The following is a 12,953-nucleotide window of genomic DNA, read 5'->3' as shown; positions in this document are numbered from 1 at the left end:
CACAAAACAACCAAACAGAAAAACAAATCAGCAACTTCAGAAAACATTACTCAAAAATACATTCATCCAACTAGACAAGTATTCCACCAGTTTAATCTGAAATAGGGTCAGTAATAAGAGAGCCACAATTGCACATTACTGGCAGCCCGCACTGCAGGAACCCTTCACGTTCACATGGAAATACCTTTCCTTTCACTTTAGGCAGACAAATAACCAGGTATATTACATAGCATTTACAACAATTTACTTACAAAACTTGCAAAGCAAAAACATGATCATTATGGCATATGTAGGAGAAAAAAAGCTCAGGAAAACTAAAACATGAATTAATAATTCCAAATGCCAGAAACAGGAAGCAGAAAATACATCTGTATGCAGGCAATGACAATATGTACTTAAGTCAGCCTGATTTTAACTAGTCTATAAACATGCAGTACTGTGGTGGCTCTACACATAATTTATCCAAATTATTCAGACAGATGATTGCTTGGGAGTGCACCTTCAGCACAGACAAGTTTCACACGGCAACAAAAGTGCTTTTAATTTATTTCTGCAAATTCAGTGAAAAGGAAAAGCTAATGCTCCACAGAGGACACAGAATTTGAGACCAAGAAAACAGCCAATACTGTACCAAGGCCATTAGGTCAAAACACAACCTACAAATACACACAAAGTTCACTGTGCAGTTTTACAACTATTAGTGAGCACTCCTGGAGCCCCAGACAAAAACACTAACAGTCACAGGGGAGAAGTCTGCTGCAACCAGCCTTCCCAGCACATGAAAAATTAGAAATTCATTCAACTTCATCTAGTATCCCTAAGACTAGAAAATAATAATGTGAAAGCTTCTTCTCATATGATATGCACCAATTTATTAATTACTTGATAATTAAAATAGTATTGGATAGTTTTCTCAAACACACAAGTCAAAATTTTAAGAGCACAAATGTATCAAGCTTTTACTTCGGAGGTTTTGAAGGAAAGGACAAACTAGGAAAGTAACAGAGTATATTAAAAATATGAAGACCTTTAAAGCAATGGGATCCAGACTGAAGTCCCAAACATCTCCAACAGAGTCATCCAAAGCATCTTCAATTCTCTTTAGCTGAGATGTATATTCCTCAAGGAATTTTCCATAATTCTTCAACTGCACTTCAGCATGAATTTCTGAGAATTGATAACATTAGTACAGTTTTAAAAACAATTCAATAAACTGCAATATCAAAAAATGTTATTAAAACATTTAATATCTTGCTATTTAGCTTTAGTCCTGTATTCCTCATTTTGCTGTGGCATTTTTCTTTAATAAAATGCAGATTTCATACAAAGTTCTTATTTGTTTAAAAACAATCCTAAAACTTAGTGTTGGTTTAAAAGAAATGCAAATACTACTTGAAGAGTTTCAAACATCTAAGCAGTATGCAGAAATTTTTTTTTCCAAGGTACATGTAATGTTAAACTAAGACCTTAACAATCACATAAGGTGCTGAGCAAAGAAATTACTGTGGAAACTGTAGCACAGCAGGTGACCCTACCCATCAGCTGAGCCAGTACAAATGCATTTATATAAGAACTTTGAGGCAATGGGTCTAATAATTTCAGCCTGAGCAGCAGCTGAATTTCCAGCAATCCTCTTTCCACTTCTCCCTGGTACCTCTCAGTGAGTTATTTGAGCATTACATGGAAAGCTTATGGCTTTTAGTCATTCCCTCCCACTTTCAAATTCACCCTTCTCAGGCAGAATTTTTCTTCTGCTGGGCATTGAAATGCACAGCTGTCCTGTTAGTGTCAGGGGCAAGTAGGTTCAAAGGGACAAGTAGGTTCAAAGGCTAACATTCAGCTGGTCAAACACAAACCACAGTGGTCTTAAGTAGCAAAGTAAATCTAAAGACAATTGGTGCAAAAGAGTTTCATGCTCTCTATCCTGGTCTTTTTTATTTCTCATATTAAGATGCTCCCCACTCCTCCTCAAATTATACTCATTTACTTAGCTGCACAATCTGAACCACAGAGTAAATGATTACAGTTCAAGGCTCCTACACTCAGGAAGTACAGTCCTTTTTCATGTAAAGACTAAAGTGTCTTTCCCATAATTAGATAAGAAATCTAACAGCTTGTGATCTTCTGCTATTTGTTGGAAATAGGATTATCTAAAAAAAAGTTAGAGAATGAAGGTCAGCTGGACAACCGAACTTTTCTTACACAAGAATTCAGCTGTCACATAGCTTTATATGTGCCCTTTTCGCATTTCAGCAAGTAGACTGGCCTAGAAAGTTAAAAATTATATATTCTTTTATTCTGCCTGTTCAACCTTTTAGTCATTGTCACTGCAAACAAATGAGCCAAATGGTAGCTGACAGCTACTTCAGTGGGAGAGCACTGCTGAATCAATCACCATTGAAACATTTTTTGCAGAAAGAAAATATCTGAGAAACTGCACCAGGTAGAAAAGGAAGAATGAATAAAGACAAATTGATAAGGGAAAGATGAAAAGGACTACGTGCAGGGAGGTTGAGACTGAGAAGGAGAAATTACTGCAGTGAAGACCTGAATTAATTTTAAGATAGTACTTTGAAAGCAGCAGCAATGCGAACCATAAAGGCACGCAGACTGCAAAGCCGACCCAAGGAGCACAGCGCACTCTCCCACAATAATGGCATCAGTGCCATTGAGTTCTAGTACCACCTGCAGCCTAGACAGCGCACAGGCTCGTCAAGATCAGGAGACTGAATTTCACACAGGAGAAGAATAAAGAAGTGAGTAAAACACCCTCCATCAGCAGCACTCCAGGCACTGATGTGTAGCCCTTAAGCTGTGTCATTGTACTATTCTATTCCATCAAGTCCATCTCATCCTTCAGGTTCTTTCCAGTGCACCTTCTGTAAGCTCTGCTGCAGCAAACCAGTAAAACACTCATAGATGCACAGCCCTGCTGAACGGATTTTAACCAGCCACCATGTCAGCTTCAGTGCTTTACCGCTACAAAATCCAGAGTAGGGGAGACATTAAAGAGGTATGCTCTGGTACTTCCCCCATCACATCTCCTCCCTTCACACAAAAGACAAACTAAGAACAAAAAAAACCTGACAGACACTGGGGCTTTATAGGAAGAACAGAAAAAACTTCAAAGTCATACAAGAGTAGGAAATTTGCATTGCTGCTGAAATCAGTTTCTATGAACCAAACCACTGAGCATTTCTCAAACAAAACCTCACAACAGCACTCGGCTAGATTCACAGACTGTCACATTTCTAGCAGACAAATTATGGATTTGAGCAACACTACAGCTCATTAAATACTTCCAAATACTTAATTATTGACAGCCATCAATTTGCTACCTTGTACTGATCATCTATAAAATAAGAGACAGGAATAATTTCTCACTTTCTTAGCGAGACAAGAGAGTAGAAGCTCTTAGCTAGCCAGAGATAGGCAGAGTTGCAAAGATAAAAAATTCCTTGGGAGGTGAGAGAAGCTTTCTAAGATGCAGAGCATTTTTCCTAAATAAACTGACTCACACAGAGGAAGAAAATGAAATCATAGAAAGCAAATATCACCCATTTCTTCTGAGCAGCATACATACTTGATAAGGTATAAGAAAGTTTGATTTAGTTTCTTCTCAGCTGATAAAACTAAAACATTATAGTCGGAACAGTACAAGAGATCAATTCAGCAGCACAGATCCCTCAACTTAATCTTAACTTCTTCCATAAAATCAGCAATATCAATATTCAATGAAGTCACTGGCAGCAAGATTCGCAAGTGCCATAGCCATACATATCCAGGACAGAGATGTAGTAAACTAGACTTACAAACTAGACTTATGTCCTCAGTTGAGAAAGTTGTAATTGCTTAATGTTAGTGATACAAAGTGAAAGTAGACAAAAAGAACAAAAAATGCCTTTCAAGTCACACGATTATTCTTTGGATTTTCTCTAGAAAAACTGTGTGCTGTTCTAGAGGGAAGATCAGCCTGTTTCTTCACCCTTGAGATGGTAATAACGGGGCATATTAAGTCATGTAAATTTTCTGGAGTTTTATTTCATGTCATGGTCAAACCAGCAGAGAACTGGCATTTTGAGTAAAAAGCTACAACTAGAGAACTGATAAAAAGCTCTGCTCAGGACAGCTTCAGCTTCCACTGAAATCCAGACTAAATGAACATGGCATAAACAGTGTCATCCCCTGGGATAACATTATATGTGAAACAGTTGGTCCATGAGTGACATATTTTCACAGCAACACCTGGTATAATTAATTTGGCACAGTTCAATTTACAGCGTGTATTACAGTGTGACAACCGTATAAGTTCCCTGTTTAGAAACTAGGTCACCTCCACAGGCTGAGTAAAACGTGTATTTTGACGGGCACACGAACCCACCGTGAAAGACTTCAGCATCGCTGAAGATCTTATTCAGTTGTATTTTAAAGGTGAAACTGCAAGCGACTGCCCGCCTCCCGTGACAGAGAGCCTTTACCAATGAAAGCTGAGTACAACTAACTGCTCACAACATATCTTGATGTGACTTCTCTGGATAACCAAGGAAGCCACTACAAAAATTCGCGGGCCATGAGAAATGACCGGGAAGGAAAGAAACACCCTTCCCACGACAAGCCCGGTTAGTGCGAGAACAGACTGGGTGGCAAAAGCAGCCTGGCCCTCCCCGCCGCACGGGGGGCACCGCAGGCGACTCCCCCGAGGGAGCAAAGGATGAAGGGCTGGAAAAGCCACTCCCCCCACCCCAACACAGCCCCGACAGCTACGGAGAGGGTGGTGAGAGCAAAGAAGGTCACGGCGGCCGCCCACCCCCGCAGGCCTGGCCGCAGGGGACCAGCGCTGGGCTGGCGGCGGGGCGCGGGGCAGGGTCCGCGGGGGGCGGGAGACCCCGCTCAGCTCCCGCGACCGCTTCCTCCTCCCTCCCTCCCTTCCGTTCCCGGCGGGGATGCAGCGGGGCGGTCCGGGGGAAGCCGGGTCTGCTCAGCCCGCGCCTCCCCCCGCTCCGAGGTGGCTCCCGCCGCACCCCGCCGGCCCCGTCCGGCCCGCCCTCCGCGGGCGCTCACTCTGCGAGCCGTCGTCGAGGCGGTCGAACTCCCAGTCCGGGGACAGGGTCTCTAGCGCCATCGCCGCCGACCCCGGCAGCAGCCGCCCGGCCGCCCCTGACTCAGGCGCACGGGACTTCCTGCCCCGCGCCCGCGCCGCACGCCGGGAAATGGAGGCGGAGGGGAGACTGGGCTGTGCGGGAGGAGGCGGGACAGCGCTGGCGCCGCTCCGCCGCCCCTCCTGCTTCCCTCCCTGCTTCCCTCCTTCCGCCCGCCGCGCCCGGGGGTCGGCGCCGGGCAGCGCTGCTGCGGCCGAGAGAGCGCGGGGGAGGCCCCGCGGGGCGGGGAGTTCGCTGCCCCCTTTCCTCCGATCCCCGGCAGCTTGAGCCGGTCGTGCTGGGTGAGGCAGTGCTGGCCTCGCAGGCACCGGGGCTTTGGGAGCTTTCCTGCTTTTCGGCTGGGGCTCGGCGCCCCAGCCCCGTCCCAGGCTGCTGGCAGGAGGGAAAGCTCTGCCGCACAAAGCGTGACCCTTTCCCGCAGCCGCCCCAGCGCTTCCCCTCTCTGGTGCTGGAGGAAGGAAGCGGTGCGAGGAATTGTCCCTGCTCTGGGACGGTCTGGAGCTCAGGGAGAGCTGCAGAGCTCCCGCTCATCATCCCCCCTGTCGTTTGTGGTCACAAGGGCCGTGAGGTACTTACCCACGTGCCATTTTTTTCTTTTTTCCCAGGACCCTAGGGGGTGTAAAATCAGAATAAAAATAGAAGTACTTGGGAAAGGAAGAGAAGTAACCGTTCAGGGCCATTAGCAGCGACCATAGCAATTTCATTAGCTCAGCAGAACCTGTATCATCAGCAGAAAAGGAAATGGCTTTCAAAAGCAGTATCACCAGGAGCATCGGCAATGTCAGTGGGGAAAGAGCCGGGAAATGGAGGCAACCCGGATGAGAGATGTGTCAGTAAGTGCAGGACCATCCATAAAACCTAACTTGGTAGTGCAACAATTCTGAAAATAGCACCTACTAGTTTCTGGTCGCTTCCAAAGGAAGCCATCCTTTGGAATCTATTGATTTCTTGGAATGAAAGATCTGATTGGTTGAATGACCACGTTTATTGATTAATTTGTCTTAATAAAGTGCATTCTAAGAGGCCACTCTGGGAAAGAAGAGATCAAATTCAGCTTTGTGCGAAATTAAATAAACAGTGTTTGGAATAAGTTGTTTGTTTTGGTGGGGTTTTTTTCACTGGAGAGAACTCTGATTTGGAACATGTTGTCAAATAATCGTGATGCAAATATGCCAATACATCTCCTCCACTCATTGGCTCTTACGCAAACTGAAGATGTTCACACTGAGTTTCAATGGAACCAGAAGTTTAACTGTGCAGGACATTGACAGCTGGCAGTGAACACAAGTGCCTCTAAGAAGATGATGAGTATCACACAAAATGAAAACACAACTTATGTTAGATTTTAAGGATCTTGTTCTGTCTGTTCAGCTTTAATCGAACTCAGTATAGCTGCTATACATTTATTCAATGTATGTGTTTCAATTCTGAAAAATGAAACAAAAAAATAGAGGAGTTTTCTTCACAAACCTTCTTTGAAACAAACACTGTTTCTTTCAGCTGTGTAAGACTGCACACGAACAGAGGCTTTCAGACGACTTCAAAAGTAGTTATCAGGCCTTTTGCTCTCTGTCCCAGAAAAAGGTGTCCTTCAATTCTGCAGGAAGGTACAAGGGAATAACCTGCAGAACTGCCACTTGGTAGGGCTCTCACTTCCCACATCAAAACTGAATGTGTAAAAGAAATATTGCAGGGTTGCTTATTGTAAGGTTGTGGGATCATCAAAACTGGGTGCAAGGTAATCCAGCTGGGTGGTCTGTGCCACGCCAAAGGGTGCACTGTGATCCCCACAGCATAAGTGATGTAGCCCTTGTTTTAAATATGGAAAAATTAAATTATTTCAAAAGAAAATGCATTGAAATAGAATGTTTTTTGTTTTTTGGATTTTTTTTTTTTAATGGAGCAGGAAGCTCTGTAACTGAAAAAAAAATTCACAATTGTACTCAATTAAGTACACCACTTAAATGTATGCTGCCATTCATGGTCGGTTTATTTAAATGACTGATAATTGCCTTTCCTTTGGCTCCCTAGGTGGCAGTGTTTTGCTGCTCACACTGAAATTATTTAGGTCATTTGGAAATTCTGCTAGAATTTCTGTTTTCTCTGAAAATCTGATTTAGACTTTGTCTTGAAGCTCACTGGCAGCGATACTGGCTAGGATTTGATTGATAAGTTTGCTGGGTTGTCTTATCAGTGGATGGCTTTATGCTGTTCGCTCAGGTGAAATTACTGACATTTTATAAACAGAATTTCTGGAAGCTGGGTGACACAGCTTCCATTGTACCAGGAAGCTTTTATGTGGTACAAACTCATAGGAATTGCTAAGATTGCTCAAATATCTGTTAGAATCTTCAGGAAATAGAGTAGTAAGAACATTCTTTAGACTTTGTTTGATAGACAGTGGTTTCTAAGCTGACCACTACTGAGCACAGACATAATTGATAAAACAATCATTTCTTTTGGTCAGGCCAAAATGGTCATGAAATGAAATTTCATAATGAACTTTCACAAGAATTGAGTAAAATGTGAACACAAATATGTTCCAGCTGAAATTACTTGTTACATTTGAGTACTAGAAAAAGTGGATGAGAGAATAAAGTCCAAAATATAGCAGAATTAATGTGGTACTATGACTGTTTCATTTATGAAGTGGTTAGGTTTCTGTGGATTCATAAATCAACAGGAGCCTGATCCCATGAGGTATTAAAAACCCTTTTTCCTTTGAAATAATCACAATTGGAAATACCATACTACAATGGACAATTCGGTTGCCTGGTATTTTAAACAGCATTTTTCTGATATTTGAAACCATCCATCAGATATTTTAACCATCCAAACAGAAACCAATTTTTTCAAAAAAAAAAAAAAAAAAAAAAAAAAGAGGGGTCAGAAAAGCACCCAGATCAGATGTTGCTTCTCGTGTATACAGGCAAAGCTCCAGCAAGACTGACAGTAATTTCTAGAATTGTAATTACTTACAGGAGAAAGAATTTGACTTGCTGTATCTGCAGAAACCCAACTATTCTCTATGTTCCTTTTCTGTGGAATGTTTGATGCTTAGCTCTGAACATTTTAAATAAAATAAAGATTTGCTCAAAGTTTTTGTGGCAGAATTCCCAGAAAGTATTTACCGTCTGAGATCTGCTCTTTGCAGCTCCACTCCACTAAGATAGCAACCACTTTTGCAGATGTAGTTCCTAATCTATTATATGCAATCTGAGAGACTTACATTTATCCATGTGAGTAAGGCATCTGCACATGATAGTCCTTGCCACTTGTTACATTGGTGAAATAATCTCATTTTCTCAACAAATATATACCTCCTTTTGGTTAGTCTGGAAAAATCAAATGTCAAGTTTTAAATGGTTGCTGTCTAATTAAGACCCTCTGGGGGAAAAAAAATAATACAAGTTTTAAATACAAATATTGCAGAGATAACAGACAAAGTAACTTTCCCGTAAAATTTTGCTTCAGCAAGGGAAAAAAACATGAAATATTTTTATTGTGTAAAATTTTAGTTGAAACTTGTCATGCAATTAACATACTTAGTGAACCATACAAAGCCTTACTTTATTTTTTTAATTACTCGGTCTTTAGAACTGGGTAAACTCTAAAGTACTCCTGAGGAATTTGAGTCTGAACTATGACCAAATCTCTAGTCATCATGAAAAGGCCCATCAGGGATAATTTCCAACAACAAAAAGCCTATGCAGAGCTAATTTAGCTGATTACTGAGTCCCAGGGCATGATTTTCAAAAGAAAGCAAATCCTGGAAGATTCCAAGCAGTTTCCCAAGCACTTCAGTATGTGCATGCTGTGTGGAACAGTCTTTCCTAATGATCTTGCCAGGTCTTGATGATGTCTTCCAAGACACTGAGTAGCTTCTGCTTCACAGAAATCAACAAGGATTTAAAATATTCAGCTACATTAGGTCTTATATTTGTTCTGTACATTTCTGCACATGCAAGCACAATTTGCACATTTTTGCTATTGTACAAGCACGTTTAACTCCTGAATAGCTTTGGTGAACATATCCCCCTATCAGTTTTTGCCATGTGCTGACATACATCTCCTGAAAATTTGGTGACACAAAGGAAAAATCTCATGCTGAAAAGCTTTCTATGGGTAATTGCAGGTTTTGTCCCAAAGATAAACTTTGGCTTATGAAAAGGGATCAGAACTGAAAGGAAAAAAAAATCCAAAATTAAGCTTAATGTATAAAATGTGCTCCAAACAAAGTAAGCACTGGTGTACTAGGATATTTTTCCCCAAATGAACAAGAAATTAATAATTTGCAAGGTACTTCTCTGACTGGGGTACAAAAATTAATGGGTAATACTTTGTGTCACTTTTTCCAACAACATAAAGCCCAGAGGAATGTACTGTGTTACGATATTTAACACTGATGTTGGCGTTTACTAGGTCATACAAGACCTATCTCAAAAAGGTCAGCCTAATAATTTTCTGGATACCAAAAATCTTGATTGTAAGTATTTGCACATGAAATTCTACATAGACAATTTGTTAAGTGGTTATTTAAACCCATTTGTATGAATTCATAACTGTGATGATAATGTGAAGCTGATGGTATGAAGATACCATCTTTGTGTTTTAGCACACCTTCATGGCCATTCATGTCCCTGCCCCTCTTATTGCTATGAAATCTAAAATAAATCCCACCTCTTCCTTCCCAGCTCTTCTTTATATAGCTCTTCTTATATGGTGACAACGGACACGTCCTCTTGTGATTTTTCCCTTTCGTTACCTAATATTTTAGTGGTGTGTGAAGTAAATGGAGGTCTATTATTTTCTCACTAGGTTAAGAATTGTGTTTGGAGATGAAGGTGTGCCAACTAAGCAAACTTTGGTGCTTCACACTTGCATTGTTGAACTGTATGTTGTGTGTGTACAGGGAATAGAGCCACAGGTTATTACAAATTGCTTATCCAGGAAAACCAGGCATTTTGCCTTAAGCTCATGTGTCAGTGGTTAAATGCCAAGTGTACTGTTCAATTTGGTGAGGATTTTGGATCAGGAACCAAGATTTGAAGTTCCGTGAACTTCAGCAATGCTTTAATCCAGTTCCAAACTTTGCATGATAGGACCATTTCGATGCCAGCTATTATAGTAGGAGTTGATTGTACCCTATTTATTGTATGGAATTTGTGCAGCTTCAATCAAGTAATGGGAATACTACCCACACATTCATTTCTCCTGCTGTCAGTGGTAGTGTTATCATTCCTTTAGTGAGGACTGTCAATACCTCTTGTTTGTGGGTTTGCTTAGCTGCAAACCAAGCTGCACATGAACCTGTAAAATCCTTGTACTGCTACATGACCATTCAAACTGGGCAGTTAATCTTTCTGAAATAAACTGCCAATTCAAAAAAGAAAGCAAGATATTAACAACAGGCATTTCAGAACAACAGTTCCTGCAATAGTTAAATGATGCATTTTAGTCCAACAAAATTATGAGGTTTAATTTTTTTATTGTGCAATTTAAAGAAGGAATATTTTAAAGAAATGTAGCAATGAAATTTTGTAGATTTTCTGTGAGATAATTGGAAGATATGAAGCTGCATACCCATGAAATTAGGCAATAACAATATTTTAAGAATAAGCCACAAAGCAAAAACTTTTAGCTTTCTTAATAAAATCTGGAATTACTGTATACCATTCTTTTAAAACCCACAGTACCACAGATACTAGAGAATGAACTTCTTGTATAAATATATTGTACCACTTTGTTATTGGACTTTTTGGCTGATTATTCCATGATCTAATAAATCACCACACAATCCACATGATACCATCATGAGAAGAATTTTCACTGAAGCAGACAAGTACTCCTGTAGATTTTTCATCCCACAGAAAAGAAATTATAGGAGCTGGCTAGTGATTTTTCTTTGTAGAACTTTCTTTGCAAAACAGAAGTGCAGTGGTTTATTTTAGTTTAAAAGTTTTGGGTTTAATTTCTGTTTATTCTGCTCAGGGCCACCTACACTTATGGGACCACCAAGAGCCTTGAATAAAGGACAGGATATAATTGTGCTACACAGGACTAAATCAGAGAATAAATAATGGTCTGAGAGGCATAATGCAAGCCCTTGTGTAACTTTACTCTGCGGGGGGATTGTGTTGTGCCAACCCAACTTCCTTGGGGACTGGCACAATTTACCTCTTGCAGCACCTCTCCTTCCTGCACCTCCTGAACAGGGATGGAAGAGCAGGACTGCAGCAGTCCTTGTCCTTAAGGTAGTTTTCAGCATTTGAAATACCCTGAGGAAGAGGTTGGGGGCCTGGGAGTAAAACCCTGGTGATCACTGCTGTAGTTCTTTTGCAGGAAAGCATATAAAAGAGATATGATATCTCACTGAGATATGGATATTTGGGTTGGGGGCCTGGGAGTAAAACCCTGGTGATCACTGCTGCAGTTCTTTTGCAGGAAAGCATAAAAAAGAGATATCTCACTGAGATATGGATATTTTCATGTCTACTCTATTTTCAACTGTAGCAAGGTGACTGCAGGTCATAACTTTTGCTTAATCATTGCCTCTGACCTCTCTGACATAGTTCACAACTTGGCTAAAATAAATTTTTTTCCATTTTTGTCTTCCTTGTTCTTCTGACAGGAACATCATGTATTTAAGCTTATTACACACCCATGTTCTTTGTGTTGCTGGGGTTTAAGCCTGACCTAATTTGCAATGATGCAGATTATTACTGTCATGCTGTCTACTCTTGCTTTTGCTATTCCTGTCATTTTTGGGGTCATTTTCACTTGCTTTCTGGTCTTTTTTAGCACCTTGAATTTCTGTTTTCAAGATCTTCTCCATACCTCTGACAATAAGATTTTGTTGTATCTTCCAAATAATATTGAAATTGAAACAATTTTAGTAATAGAGCTCAAGAGCAAGATTTTTAAGAAATGGCTAAATAGAGTGAGCTGCTTTAATAATACTTGGCAAAGGTGGTGATATGGATTTCCAGTAAGTCATTAATGTTTTTTAACCCCATTACTAGCATTAAATAAACTAAAAATTAATGTTAATAATCTACATGATCTTTTACTCCCACAGCAGAGTAAAGGGAATATCTTGCCAGCAGCCTTGGTAGAGAGGGCAAAGGTGAAGGTGAGGGGTTCTGTCCCCTCAAGCTGTAAATGGCTGGAGCACTGCTGGGGACACTGCACACATCTCAGACAGCAAAATGCCACCCGGGTGGCCTCGGTGGCCGTGACTACACCAAAGACAAGGAGTGACTGGGGAGGGTGCAGTGGAGAGCTGCAAAGATGATGAGGGGTCTGGAGCAAGAGCTGTGCGAGCTGGGTCTGTTTCAGTCTAGAGAAGGCTGAGAAGGGATCTCATTTACGCCTACAAGCACCTCGAAGACGGGCGCGTACAGGGTGGTGCCGAACTCTTTTCAGCGGTGCCCAGCAACGAGCAATGGCCACAAACTAAAACACGAGAAGTTTCACCTCAACATGAGGAAGAACTTCTATACATGGAGGGTGGCAGAGCACTCGACCAGGCTGCCCAGGGAGTCTCTCTCCATTGAGTCACCCGGACGCGTTCCTATGTGACCTGCTCTAGGTGACCCTGCCTTGACAGGGGGGCTGGACTGGATGATCTCCAGAGGACCCTTCCAACCCTAACGATCCTGTGATTCTGTGACTCCCGTGCCCGCGGGCCCGGAGCCCCCCGCGCCGCCCCGCAGGTCCCTGCGCCGGGGCCCCGCGGCAGCAGCGGGAGGGCTCGGCCGCCCCGCTGGGATCGGGGAGCAGCGGCGCTCGCCC

At 41.8% G+C, this 12,953-nt stretch overlaps 1 protein-coding gene across 4 annotated transcripts in view; it reads right to left on the bottom strand.

The window, feature by feature from the left end:
- The window catches only part of WASHC4 (WASH complex subunit 4), a 40,831-nt gene extending 35,614 nt beyond the window's left edge, over positions 1-5,217 (bottom strand). For all 4 annotated transcript variants that reach the window (XM_041468662.1, XM_041468660.1, XM_041468661.1 and 1 more), the window contains exons 1-2: positions 5,062-5,217; positions 1,028-1,167 (exon numbers count right to left, since the gene is read on the bottom strand). In XM_041468662.1, coding sequence (XP_041324596.1) covers positions 1,028-1,167; positions 5,062-5,122 — 201 coding nt within the window. In that variant the 5' untranslated portion in view covers positions 5,123-5,217. The remainder of the gene's footprint in view (positions 1-1,027; positions 1,168-5,061) is intronic.
- Positions 5,218-12,953: the final 7,736 nt, after the last annotated feature.

Source organism: Pyrgilauda ruficollis, unplaced genomic scaffold (genome assembly GCF_017590135.1).
Source record: "Pyrgilauda ruficollis isolate IOZ18807 unplaced genomic scaffold, ASM1759013v1 scaffold224, whole genome shotgun sequence".
NCBI classification, from domain to species: Eukaryota; Metazoa; Chordata; class Aves; order Passeriformes; family Passeridae; genus Pyrgilauda; species Pyrgilauda ruficollis.
The sequence above is the reverse complement of the archived record's forward strand: the minus strand, read 5'-3'. Positions and strand labels throughout refer to the sequence as shown.